The 13,325-nt window shown below is 33.2% G+C and overlaps 2 protein-coding genes across 10 annotated transcripts; one reads left to right on the top strand and one right to left on the bottom strand.

Annotated features, from left to right (window-relative positions):
• The first annotated feature begins 2,782 nt into the window (after window positions 1–2,782).
• LOC111411721 (signal peptide peptidase-like 4) lies at window positions 2,783–11,852 on the top strand. The gene is made up of 14 exons (XM_023042293.1): window positions 2,783–3,116; window positions 4,470–4,628; window positions 4,966–5,077; window positions 5,387–5,506; window positions 5,801–5,952; window positions 6,062–6,244; window positions 6,853–6,887; window positions 7,797–7,959; window positions 8,734–8,787; window positions 9,733–9,825; window positions 9,931–10,073; window positions 10,752–10,822; window positions 11,101–11,184; window positions 11,490–11,852. Exons 1-14 carry the CDS (start codon window positions 2,970–2,972, stop codon window positions 11,597–11,599), a joined length of 1,626 nt encoding a protein of 541 aa, XP_022898061.1. The 5' UTR covers window positions 2,783–2,969; the 3' UTR covers window positions 11,600–11,852.
• Window positions 11,853–11,962: 110 nt separating this feature from the next.
• LOC111411722 lies at window positions 11,963–13,218 on the bottom strand. Of its 9 annotated transcripts, none has more exons than XR_002705886.1 (2): window positions 13,038–13,218; window positions 11,963–12,478 (listed from the first exon to the last, which is right to left on the bottom strand). XR_002705886.1 is itself a non-coding variant. In XM_023042294.1 (2 exons), the coding sequence occupies exons 1-2, from the start codon at window positions 13,025–13,027 to the stop codon at window positions 12,061–12,063; spliced, it is 447 nt and encodes a 148-aa protein (XP_022898062.1). In that variant the 5' UTR covers window positions 13,028–13,174; the 3' UTR covers window positions 11,963–12,060. The 9 variants fall into 9 exon arrangements, 3 of the variants coding, with proteins under 3 accessions (XP_022898062.1, XP_022898063.1, XP_022898064.1); XR_002705885.1 differs by having other exon boundaries at window positions 11,963–12,481; window positions 13,038–13,216; XR_002705883.1 differs by having other exon boundaries at window positions 11,963–12,481; window positions 12,998–13,176.
• Window positions 13,219–13,325: the final 107 nt, after the last annotated feature.

The following is a 13,325-nucleotide window of genomic DNA, read 5'->3' as shown; positions in this document are numbered from 1 at the left end:
AGTCTCCAAGTCAGACGTCATTAGTGCTGTCTGAGCACCACAACATCAAGTTACAGTGGAGGTGGCATTTTTCGGTGGTGGTTATGGCTCGAGTATGGTGGTTTACAGCAAAAAAATTGAAAATGGAATGGAAAAGAATTTGCTAGAATTTGAGTGGGATTCGAAAGATAAGGATAATAAACCTATGGTGTCGATGAATGGCGATAATGGTGCTGGTGGCTGATTTTTCCGGTGGGAAAGGAAGGGGGTAGGGGTGGGGGTGGTTAGTGAAGGAGGAGGTGAACAGTGGTAGCCATTTTTTTATTTTTCTTTTTTATTGAATTTTTTTAAAGTCATCTTATGTTAGAATTGTAAAGTTACCATTTTGCCCCTTTTATATTTGGTCAAAATTAATTATTCTGGTCAATTAACGGTTTCTATCCATTCTCCAGCTGAGGTTTTTTCAAAGGTTTGATACCTCCGTTGGTACAAATGAAAGGTTTGGATAAAGTCTGTTAATAAGTCAAAAATTTGGTACCGTGGCTGCAATTTTCCCAAAAATAAAATAATAGTTGACTTGTAAGGACTGAGGATGAGTCGTGCACGCTCACACGGAAATAAATACATGTGATTACAACTGGGTGAGTACCCGATTCTGATTGCAACACCACACCGATTTATTTAAAGCGCCGTCTTATCTGTACGGCCAAATACGAAAAATAATTCACCTCTTCACCCGGTTGTCAGTCATTGTCCTTACATTCTCAACACGCGGCGCCCCCTTCATTTACTCCCATAACCAAGGGCCTGTTTGCACTTATCACGACAAATAATAATATCGAATAAAGTCCAGAAATATTTTTTGTTTCAATTAGCAGCCCCATTAAATTACATTCTATTACATTTTATTTTTCTCTTTCCTATTTTTAACCATACAATCTTTTATAAAATAATATTACATGTAAATCGAAAATTTTTCCTTCTTTTTCAACCTATCATTTTTCAAAAAAATACTATTCCTCTCATTTTCATTACCAAAAAATGGGGATCAAACAGGGGTTTAAACTACTTGTACAAAGTAGTTTGACAAAAATGGTTGATAAAGTATGTGTTGGCAAGATCAAGGCCAATAAATTTTGTTGCTTTCAAAAACTATTTTTGAATTGAATGGTCTTGATTTTGCCAACAGTTACTTTGTTAACCTTTTTTGTAAACCTACTTGTAAGCATAGCCCCACTCTTTTTGTTTTAACTTTTTATGTTCAAAATCATTTTTTCCATGTAAGTCCTTTCATCTAAATGTGAATATTCTACCCATAAGATTTTTTTTCCTAAGTCGATACTTTAATCAATTGAACAGTGTTCGACATCATTTTTGAGATTATAAATCCGTCAAATTTACAAGTTTTGTCACTTACAAACACATTTTTTATAAAATTTATCAACTTATCTCAAGAAGCTTCACCAAACAAGTGATAAGATATTTTGCATCAAATATTTACTAGGAGCAAAGTAACCACAAATCAAGCATAATGAGAAGAAACTAGGGATGAAAGTGTTAACTAGATTGAATGAAAATGAGTGTATATGTCAACAACGAGGGCAGCGCTTCACAACAAATATAAAAATGATATTTATAATCAAAGCATGTCTTGTCCGAACTTGACACGATTTTAGGTTGATCATCATAAATTTATAAATTATTAATATTTATGATTAAAATTGAAGTTCGATCAATTAAAATTTTATCTAATAACTACTTAATTAAGCATATATAATAAAGAAGTAAACGTAGAACCAATTATCATGAGAAGTTGTAAAGGATTTAACACATTTTGAATCATTTATCATACTTTTGCTTGGAGAATTTTTTATTTTATTATTATTATTACTATTTTGAAATTCAGTGCTCCTGTTGTTATTTAATTAAGATAGTGGATCTCATTTATTTATTTGAATGAAGCTATTTGTATAATCATTGTTGATAATTGTGGTTGACAATATTGATATTGTTAAAATCTGGACTATTAATTTAAAAAATAAATTTTAAAATAAATGAATATTGCCCATGTTTGAGCCACATTTTAGGAAAAAATGCACTATTCATGTCAAATCAATGAAAAATACGTGGTTAAAAAATAAGAATTTTTTTTAATTTGTATGTAATATTATTTTATTGAAAAATGTATGGTTGAAATAATATCAAATTACTGTTGAAAAATGTATTTTTTTAAAAATAATGTAGCTCAGACAAGCCTTATTTGTTAGGTGTGTATTGTCAATCAAAATCATAAAAAAATTATACAATCACTCAATCAGCATGATTGTATTTATTCACATGTCAATCAAAGATTATAAGGACTTGATTAGTAAGGAGTAGAATTATTTTATTGGCATGGTGTATAATTAAGTCCATGTTCCAGCTATATTAAAATTTTAATATATTTTTTCTTTTTTTTTTTCATTTACACTTTTTAATAAAATAATATTATATTTAAATTAATAGCTTTTTTTTTTAACCATATACTATTTAAAAAATCATTATTTTCAAATATATTTTTTCTAAAATCTCATTAAAAAGGATCCAAACAGTGCTGAAAATAAGTTTGTCATAGGTTCAAACAGGGACAGGAAAGTTTGCCCAATTTTCATCATATTGATATCAGCGAAGTGTACGGACCTTTTAAGGATGTGCACTACACGCGCCACTACCCGCGGCGGCGTAGAAGTTATAAAGTGGGAAAGTAGAAAACTATTCAACGGTTACAACACGGTGTAAATGTTATAAAAAGAAAACTAAGCAAACAGTACCTTGAGACTTTTCGTCTCTTGAATATCTTTTTATCTTATATTTCCTCTGCGTTCTGTCTTCCAGTTCACGTCTCTAAAATAATATTCCAAAATAATAAGAAAAAACCCATTTGACCTTGTACTCCGATCCTCACACAGAAAACTTTTCTGGAGTTTTTCCCCCCTTTTTTGGTTGAGATTATGGAGTTGAAGAACAGAGCTCTCTACTGTACTTTCTGTACAGTTCTTGCTGTTTTGTTGAGTTCTGCTGCGGTGTCTGCAGGTGATATTGTTCACCAAGATGATAGCGCTCCAGCACGACCTGGTTGCAATAACAACTTTGTGTTGGTAAAAATCCATTCTTTCTTCTTCTTCTTCTTTTTCGATGTTGAATATTCCACCTTTTAAAGATTTTTAGTTGATTGCATACTTTTATGAATTTTATATTGGTGTATGTAATATGAATAGAGTTCAGTTTTGATATTATCTCTGTGTTTGAAGAATCGTCGACTAAGCTTATAAATAAGGAAAAATTTATTTTCTTCTGAATGTTTGAATAACTTATATTTTTTTCTTATTTCAGATACAAAATGTCACTAATTCTGGAATTAACATTTTCTTTGCTTTGAAAATTCAATTCAATTCAATTTTTTGAAGAATCGTTGACTAAGCTTATAAATAAGGAAAAATTTATTTTCTTCTGAATGTTTGAATAACTTATATTTTTTTCTTATTTCAGATACAAAATGTCACTAATTCTGGAATTAACATTTTCTTTGCTTTGAAAATTCAATTCAATTCAATCAATAAGAAGATTATTTAATTTAAAACTTTCCTTTTTAATTATAAGTAATTCTTTAAGCTACCAAACATGATCATATACTCATTTATTCCTCTATTTTTTTTTTTTTCGGTTTGTCTACTACTCCTTTGTACAAGGTTTTTCTTAATAGTATGGGGTTTCTTTATGTATATGTTTTCACTGTATTGTGGTTGTTATTGTTGTTATCATAATTGTTTGAGAAAGAGCTATTATGATATCTATGATTACCCTTTTTGACATTTTGGTTTTAGATAATTGATCCAGTTGGTCCCATTATAGCTCTCGATGAAGCTAATAATATCTTTCCAAGCTTCTAATGTTTAAATTTTTTCTCAAATTGAAATCAAGTTTTGTGGTTTTCTATTATTTTTGGATTTCATCCAGCATTTTACTTACAATATCTTCTTGCAACATACCACTCAAATGTACTTCAATTTGATTTCTTTGGATTTTCGAAAGGTCACTTTTGTAGGACTTATTGATTGCATCAGCAAGATGTTTTATCTTTGAAATATTGGAATAGGGTACTTACTGTTTTCTTGAATAGTCTGGCTAGTTGTTCTCTGCTCTCTCTCTTTTTCAAATTTTTTTTTAACAACTTGTACCTCCGCTACAGTCATACCCTAAAACATACAGTGTAATTTCACAAAATATAAAATGGTAAAATGAAAGGCAAGCATTTTTATGTGAGCACGAGATCCACAGTAAATTTTGTTATGGATGCACTTAGTTCATTAAACTAAAATTATGAAACATTTATTTATATGATGCTCTCTGTTATCTTGATGACTTTTAGAGATGAGATCCCTTGTTTATGACAGTTTAAGTTTGTGCATTTACCTGTGTTTATGAAGCTAAAATTCCTTGTTGTGGAATAGGTTAAAATACCAATTTGGATAAATGGTAAAGAAGTAATGGAGTTTGTTGGTGTTGGTGCTCGGTTTGGTCCCACCTTGGAAGCAAAAGAGAAACGCGCCAACCAGTCTAGAGTTGCTCTTGCAGATCCTCCTGATTGTTGTACAAATCCCCGAAATAAGGTTTTCTTCTGGATGGACTATTTATCGTGGTCATGACTATACATCTCCCATATGACCCTTCTGATAAAAAATCCCTGAGAGCATTTATAACTTAGCTTGGAAAAAGTAAAAATTGAAGTAACTTCTTGTTTCTTAACATGTTTGGAAATGTTATTTTTAAGAAAAACGATATTTATTTTGAAAGAAACTCTTAACTTACTTATTTCCAATTTTGTTATTTATTATGAAACTTACTTGTTTACTTACAAGGGCACTTACTTAAAAGTAAATTTCTTAAGTGTACTTAACATGCTCTAGGCATTGTAATACCTGAGTTCATATTCCCATTTTTTTGTAGCTAACCGGTGAGGTTATCTTGGTTCACCGGGGTAATTGCAGTTTCACTGCCAAAGCAAATGTAGCAGAGGCTGCTGGTGCTTCAGCAATACTTATTGTGAACAACCGCACAGGTTTTAGTTCTATACTACTTTTGCCGATCACTCTTGCCAATAAGGATGATCTCAATAACTATACAAAATATAATTTACATAACTACGTACACTCTCTTTGAACTTTAGTTCCAGTCTTTATTCAAACCTCAAAATTTTATCTTCTTAATCTGTGAATTTACAGTCCAACTAAAGGTAATTATATGTGGAACCAGCTGTAGAACCAATTGCTCTAATGACCACTGAATTGCGAATTTGTGATGATATTGAAGCATTTCTAGCCATCATAATAGCTGACATGGCCTACTTTGTGGCTCGGTAATTGTTTAGAACTATTCAAGATGGTTTGTGAAGTCAACGAAACTGATGTGGACATTAGGATACCTGCTGTCATGATCCCACAAGATGCTGGTGCTAGCTTGGTACAAAGTATCAGGAACAACTCTCATGGTAAGATTACTCTGCATGGTTTAACATGGTCAACGATGAAAAATAACTTCTTGTTTTTTGTCATATATTTGTGATGCTATAGCTGTTAGATCTAGGCATTATTAGCATGTTTGATAGGAAGGTTTGGATGTCATTGCATTACACTTTCAGTGTTAGAAATAAAAGGAAAGTAAACTCTTATTCATTAAAGTCCAGTATAGTCTAATGATGTGTACCAAACACACATGATACATATTTTGTCAATATGGGGTTTCTTTCCCTGAGCTGAAGCTTATGGACTTGCCTTTCTTTTAGTTTCTGTTCAGATGTACTCTCCACATCGACCAGCGGTAGATGTAGCTGAAGTTTTTCTATGGCTAATGGCTGTTGGTACCATCTTATTCGCATCTTATTGGTCTGCATGGACTGCAAGAGAAGCAGCTATTGAGCAGGACAAGCTCTTAAAGGTTGCTTATTTATTAACATTGTTTTTCTATTTGATTAAGGTTCTGCTAATTGCAGTCAATATTCGGTTTCTCTGATCACTAATTTGATATATTTTGGTTGACTGTGCAGGATGGTTCGGATGAGTATCTCAGCAAGGAAACCCATCACTCTAACGGTTTTGTGGACATCAACACTGCATCAGCAATTTTATTTGTTGTTATTGCTTCCTGTTTCTTGGTTATGCTGTACAAATTGATGTCTTACTGGTTCATTGAGGTTCTGGTGGTTCTGTTTTGCATCGGTGGAATAGAGGTACTTTGCCAACCATTACACATGTTCTCTAAAAAAATATCTTATCAGGGAAAGTTTTCAGTATTTTGTTTTTGGAAGAAAATTATAAGTTCATGGCCTTATATTTAATTTTATAGCTGGATAAGATGAAAAGGGAAGGAAATAGACACGCCTTGATGCAGGAACATATCAGTTAGACTAGGAACAAGAAAAGAAAAGGAATTGAAGAAGAGAAGAAATTAGGGCAAATAGGAAATCAATTTATCCATATATTCAAGGGTGCCTATTACAATGAATCCTCTATAATAGAGCAAACAAACTAAAAAGAAGTTAAAATCAAACGAACTTCTACTAAACTAGATAGAACTTTATGAAAAATATTAAAACTAACTTATAGTAATCTAATCTAAACATTCATACTTCGAATTAAACTCTATTCTAAAATCATATCTAAACTATATCTCTATCTCCATCACACGCAAACATATTGGGAGACAGAACTATTTTTTTTTCCAATCCAATTATGCACGACTAGCAGGATGTGAGTTCAAATGGTCAAAAGATGAAATGATTTTGGCACGGTTATAAATTTTGAGCTGAATGCTGAATCTTTTGCCTTGTGATGTCAGGGTCTACAAACTTGTTTGGTGGCACTATTATCATGGTATGTATTCTTTATTTTTCTTCCAATCATTGTTGTCATGACTATGTCATTATTTCCTATTCTCACATGGAGAGAGCGTTTCTTTATTAAATCGGTGTTGGGGAAGAAAATTTGGGGAACATGAGAAATGTTTCTTCATATTTTATCCTTCCCGGTCTAGGATAATATTTTTACCAGTCATTTTTCCCTTCTCGTGTGGAGAGTTCTTTCCTTCCTTTCAGGACAGACTAGGATTTTTGAGGAATAATAAAGGTTAGATGTTATCAACATAGTGGATAATCCTAAGATTTAACGCCCCAATATGCTTCTTCTAATGGTATATTTGATATAGTTATGTAGTTAATGACTTTAATATTTAAGTTTCAAACCAAGGATTCCTTAGTTCATATTTCTCCATCGAATCTTTTGATTTTCAAATTCTCCAATTATGGAGCTTCCGATTGCGGCAAAAGTAGTTTAGGAAAAATCTGATCTAAACCTGATGCTAGTAAACACATGAAAACATGGTTCTCGTTTAGTATCTTTTTCTGCTTATACTTAATGAATATAAGTTTCTTCTTTTTCTAATTTTTTGCATCATAAAACAAATTAGAGGATTTATTTTACGTCTTCTTTGAAACTGTTAAAATCTTCATTCCCACCTTCAATTTCTTACAAGCAAATTCATAATTGTAGTTTATTTTGTCCTTATTATTTTGTTTATCTTTCATGGGCAGTTCTTTATTTTTCTGGGGAGGGATGCTCTGATAGTTAGTATCTTGAAAATGTTCTCAGATGTAATTAACATAAAAGGCTGGTTTTGATGCTTTTGCTTTTGGAACGAAGAGAAAGATATAATGCTATTTTTCTTTGTAGATCTTTGAGTGATTTAGTTTTTCAAAAGCACAGCCTAACAACAGTTCAATATAGTTTCAGATGGTTTGAACCCGCTGCAGAGTCATATGTTAAAGTACCTCTTCTGGGAGCTGTATCGTATTTGACACTTGCCGTTTCTCCTTTCTGCATAGCATTTGCTGTAGTATGGGCAGTTTTCCGGCGTATCTCCTTTGCTTGGATTGGTCAAGATATCCTTGTAAGAATGAATATTCAGTATCATTTATATTTGTTTCTCGATAAGTAGAGACATGTTGCAATGATTAATGATGAATTCATCCTATGAGCACGTGAGCTAAGCTTTAATACAAGTAAAAGTCAATTTTATGTAATTTTTGTGTCCAAACATGTTTGAAAACACCCCCTCCCCCCCAACCCGGGTTTAGGTGGAGGCCTGAAAAGCCATTGATGGTGTTTTGATTATAAATAGAAAAAACGTGTTTGATAACTTACCTTTTCTTTTATAGTAGAAAAAGTTTTATACTCTGTCCATAACTCAGGCAACACTGCCAAAATAAGTAACTTACTCATTTTCAAGTTTGAGAACGTACTTTCTTAATTGAAAGTATTTTAAGCTGAGCCAATCATGCTCGTAAAGCAGAAAAGATGATGTTCTTTTTTTCCTTCTATGAATTGCAATATATAGGAGCAAAGATGTCCAGACAATCTAACTAATGCCCAGTCCTCCCCTGGTCCTCCTCTGATCATGAAATTATTTGCAAGGACATTTTGGTTATGCCATACATTAACCCGACTCTCCGTACAATGAATTATGCCCATTAAGTTCTACAAGTATCGTTAATGAGATAGTAGTTACTCTAATATTGCAGCATCTGAACTATTTTTCTATCTCTAGTCGTTTGTTAAATATCGATGACTGTAAAATAAAGAGTTCAATTTGACTTTAAATATGTACGTTGACTTTGCTAATGCATGCATTTAATTCTTACTTCCGTTTTTCCTTTGAAACCAGGGAATCGCGTTGATAATCACAGTTCTTCAGATCGTACGAGTTCCCAATCTCAAGGTTGTTATTTTTACTTTTATTATTTGATGAATTCTTGTTGCTTCTAACCATTTATTAAAATGCTTAAGCTGATAGTATGTCACTGTCAGTCAGTCCCATTTAATTAATGTAATATTATTATATACTTTTATTTATAACCCGTCATTTCTTAACAAAGTATTTGCACAGAATAGATAAATATTTTATAAATAGCATACAGGTTTGGCTTATGTCTAGATAAATTTACTATCTGAGTCTTGAATTGAATTCTAATATTGATTTGTGACTTTACTGAGAGATTTTGATTTTATATTGTCCTTAAAACTTCTAATTGTTAAAAAAATAATAATAATAAAAAAAAAAAAAAAACTCTTCCTCAAAGAAGCTTCTGTGGACATTCGTGATCAGTGACAGACCACCCCTGGCCAAATAAAAAAGAAAACAAGTAGAATATAAAATCAATCAAGAAAGGAAAGGGAGAATTTAAAAATGAGAAAGAGAAACAATACGGTTCTTGAAAAACAGTTTGCAACTTACAAGAATATCAGGCAAACTTCTTGTTGGGGCACAAGAAAAAGAAGCTTCTTCGGAGCCAACCCTTCAGTGGATTTAGCTAATTGCATGGTATATTGGTGCTTATCGAACAGGGCATATGTGCATGGATTGTATAATACAAAAAGAATTGGAAGAAATGTTCAATTTCGGGCAGCTGAAAAAATTATGCGGGAAATGCGCATAAATGCCACACCAAACAAAGAATAAAAGCAAGAATAGAAGGCTCTAAGTTTAATGTAAATTTAAATTTCATCTGCCGAAAGATGCAATCAGCCAGTCACATTTCAACATTGTATGAACTTCAATTGCTTATGCTTTAATATTAGATTAAACAAATATGATGATGAGAACTTTTTGATAGACATGACAGGTTGACAATAATTGATCTCATACTTTGCTTGGCATGCTCAGGTCGGAACTGTTCTACTCAGTTGTGCGTTCTTGTACGACATATTTTGGGTGTTTGTTTCCAAATGGTGGTTCCATGAGAGCGTGATGATAGTGGTGAGCGTTACTTTGAATCTTGCAGCCTGCTGAGTATACGAGCAATTGTAGGTTTTAATGGACGAACGATGGTCAATAACAAAATTAGTTTGATTTCTCCTGTAGGTAGCTCGTGGTGATGGAAGTGGCGAAGACGGCATTCCCATGCTACTCAAGATTCCTCGAATGTTTGATCCTTGGGGTGGATACAGCATTATTGGATTTGGCGATATAATCTTGCCAGGATTACTAGTGGTGTTTTCACTAAGGTTTGACTGCCAGGGATTTTGTTAAACTTGCATGTTTGGTTGCTTTTTCTTTTTCATAATTAACGAATACAAGAGCAAAAAGGTAATTATTGGTTCTCATGGCTTCATAATATTTTTTAAAGCTTCTGCATAATATCCTTAGTATTGAGCTGACTTCATTTCTGGTTGTCATTCAATTATAACAATCAATTCAAAATCTTAGTGCTTCCTGGAAATTATTTGAAGTGCTTTCTTAATTTTTGTCCTGTAAATTGGTTGAATTTTTTTTATTGAACCTTTGTAGTACTCTACTATGCCTCATTTTTTTTCCTATCTAGACGTACTCTCATTTTGTTAACATTTATAAACCGTAACGTCTACTATTGGTTTTTTAATCCAAATCATTGGGCTCGATAGAGCTCTTTTCACTACTGTTTTTCAAAAGTCTTTGCTCTTTGAATATCTTTGAATATTTTGTCGTCTTCAAAGAAGTTTTAGAGTCTATATTTTGCCGACGTAATATGTTTCCCATCTTTAAAGGATTCATGTAGCCAACTTCAACCTTTTTGGGAACAAGGCTTGTAAATCTTTTTCATGATGAGGCATCAAAAATATTAAAATAAATTGACAGTGGATATGATATGTGTTTGATCATCTATAGGAGCCAAGATTTATTAATGTTTTCCTGTGCTTTTGCAGATACGATTGGCTGTCTAAAAGAAGCCTACAGACCGGCTACTTTTTGTGGGCAATGATTGCTTATGGCTCAGGTATAGTGATAAATGCTGACTTTTAATATAGTGCCCTTTCTTGCTTAGCTTTTGATCATTTCTCAAGTCATAATAATGACATTATCTATGTACCATGGCTGGCTAGTTACCATTTGACTTGCTGTATTGACTCTTTTGTAGGCAGGATTGCACAATTATTAATGAAGAGAAAAAGCTAAAGTTTCGTATTATACTGCATACAAAAGATGTCTTGAAAGGATTTTTGTATATATGGATAGTTAATGTTCTAATTATCGATCTTAAAATTTTCATCACAGGTCTTCTTGTTACGTATGTGGCTTTGAACATGATGGACGGACATGGCCAACCAGCTTTGCTTTACATCGTACCCTTCACACTAGGTATGTAACAAGGCATATTGAAAAGAGATTAGTCAAGAGTGAAAAAATCAGTATCATATTATAGAGTTCTGAACCTGGTACAAACCTTGCGGATGAACCCTTGGGTTTTCGGTGCATTGGATTAAAGTAAGCAAGCTACCTTGGGACTAATGTTGTCACAGGGTCGCTCATCTTACTCCAATTATAGCCATTTGGGATGTAAAATATTTGTTCTCCATCCCCATAGTGTATGAGACGTGTGCACTTCGATTAGGGTCGTATTCTATGGTTACGATTCTACCATATATGTCTTGTTTTTGTACCAGGCACATTTATAACATTGGGAAAGAAGAGAGGTGATTTGAAGCACTTGTGGACCCGAGGAGAACCCGATAGACCTTGCCCCCATGTCCAACTTCAACCCATCGAAGAATGAGACCGTAATTACATTTTCCCAACTTCTATTTTAGAGCGTAAGATTTGGATACGATATTGGGTAGATTAGAACAGATGTTGAATCTTGAATGTATAGTGTTGTGAAATGTTATAACCAGTTTCCCCACTTAAAAAGGAGATTTGAAGACGCATTATAGAGAAGAATGTTATGTGAATTTACCAGGTTGTAATGAAACCATTACTCGTTCTTGTACTTTAACTTGCCATTGGACTGAAGGAGAGTTTACTCTTCAGCTTCGTGTAAAACATGCCTAACCGATATAGGCCAACAAAAATCTTTGAACTAAACGTGTAAATTTTCGGCTTGGTCCAAATTAAAGATTACAGTTTATTTTTTTGAATATAAAATGAAGAAATTCTAAATTGAATAATATTTTTCAGAGGGAAATTGTATTTTCCAAATTTCCACCCAACATAAAAATTGCAAATATTTACAACACTTCAATTTGATATTGCCATCTTCCTAGCAATACAAACTCTTATCCAAACTGTGAGTGGATGTTCTTTTACAGGAGATAAACAATAAATTAACAGCCTTAAGTTTTTGCTCTGGAACTCAAAACCACGGAAAGGATAAACCACAACCATTAAAATTGAACCTCTAATGGAAAATTCAAAATTGTGTTGATCAAACCCGAATGCGAATCTCAACATTGTATATTGCCAACTCTTCTGGTCTCGATCCATTAGCAACTCAGCTGTGACATAAAAAATGTTGGGCTTGTTCCCACTTTGAAGATGATAATTTACGATTAATTTTGGTGCTGGTCTAGTCCTGCCGATGGGACAACAAATCACAGTGAGTTGGTGCAAATTTATGTTCGTCCTATCTACAAATCGAACGATGATGAAGCTGCTCCTGCTACAGAAGAAGAATCTGACAATCACCACTCAACTTAGTTGACAAAAGCAACCGGTTTTATGACTAAAACTTGCAAAATTATTGTGATATTTCCAGATCGTCCCTACTTCTGTAAAACAGAAGTTCAGAAATGTCGCTAGTAAATCAGATAGGAGAAGTGAATTTCAATGAAGGAATCCAAAATTATGCTGATAGACGCTATGTAATGCCATCAACGAAATTTCAGGAATATAAAAGAATAGGGACACACCGATTCTATCAACTAAGGCCTCACTCTATATTTTTCCTATGCAGACAAATATGACCTGCTATCACTTGAAAATGAAAACCTTTTTACAAATTTCAAGCCAACAGATGCATTTTGAAATGTCGATTACCAAAATGATGACAGCTACCAGGCACAGAAAATCCATCAACATGTGAAGATTGTACCATGGAAACCTCACATGAATTGAGCCTTGCAATCATTTGCATAAATTTTGAATTACAAAACAAAAGTTGAAGAAGCACACGTACTTACAAATCTCCTCGAGGAATCATTTGCATTAATGCTCACCGGTAATATCCTCCTTTCTTGACCCAGGGAAAGAATTTCTTGCATTCTATCAGGCCAATCTGAATTCAATCTTCTTGCAAAGTCTTCCACTTCCCTGATCAAGAAAGAAGGTAATTACTATCAGACAAAGGGAAGATCTAACACAAGAATGGGCAGGATATTCAGTTGTATCAAGACACAAAGGAATATCCAATGCTCGACTTGGGGTGGATTTCTTAATTTTTTTTTATTTTTCTTTTATTTTTATTTTTATTTTTTTGTTGGGTGGGGGGGGGGGGGGGTCAAAAA

This window comes from Olea europaea, chromosome 16 (assembly GCF_002742605.1).
Source record: "Olea europaea var. sylvestris chromosome 16, O_europaea_v1, whole genome shotgun sequence".
NCBI classification, from domain to species: Eukaryota; Viridiplantae; Streptophyta; class Magnoliopsida; order Lamiales; family Oleaceae; genus Olea; species Olea europaea.
This window is presented reverse-complemented; position numbering and strand designations above follow the sequence as displayed.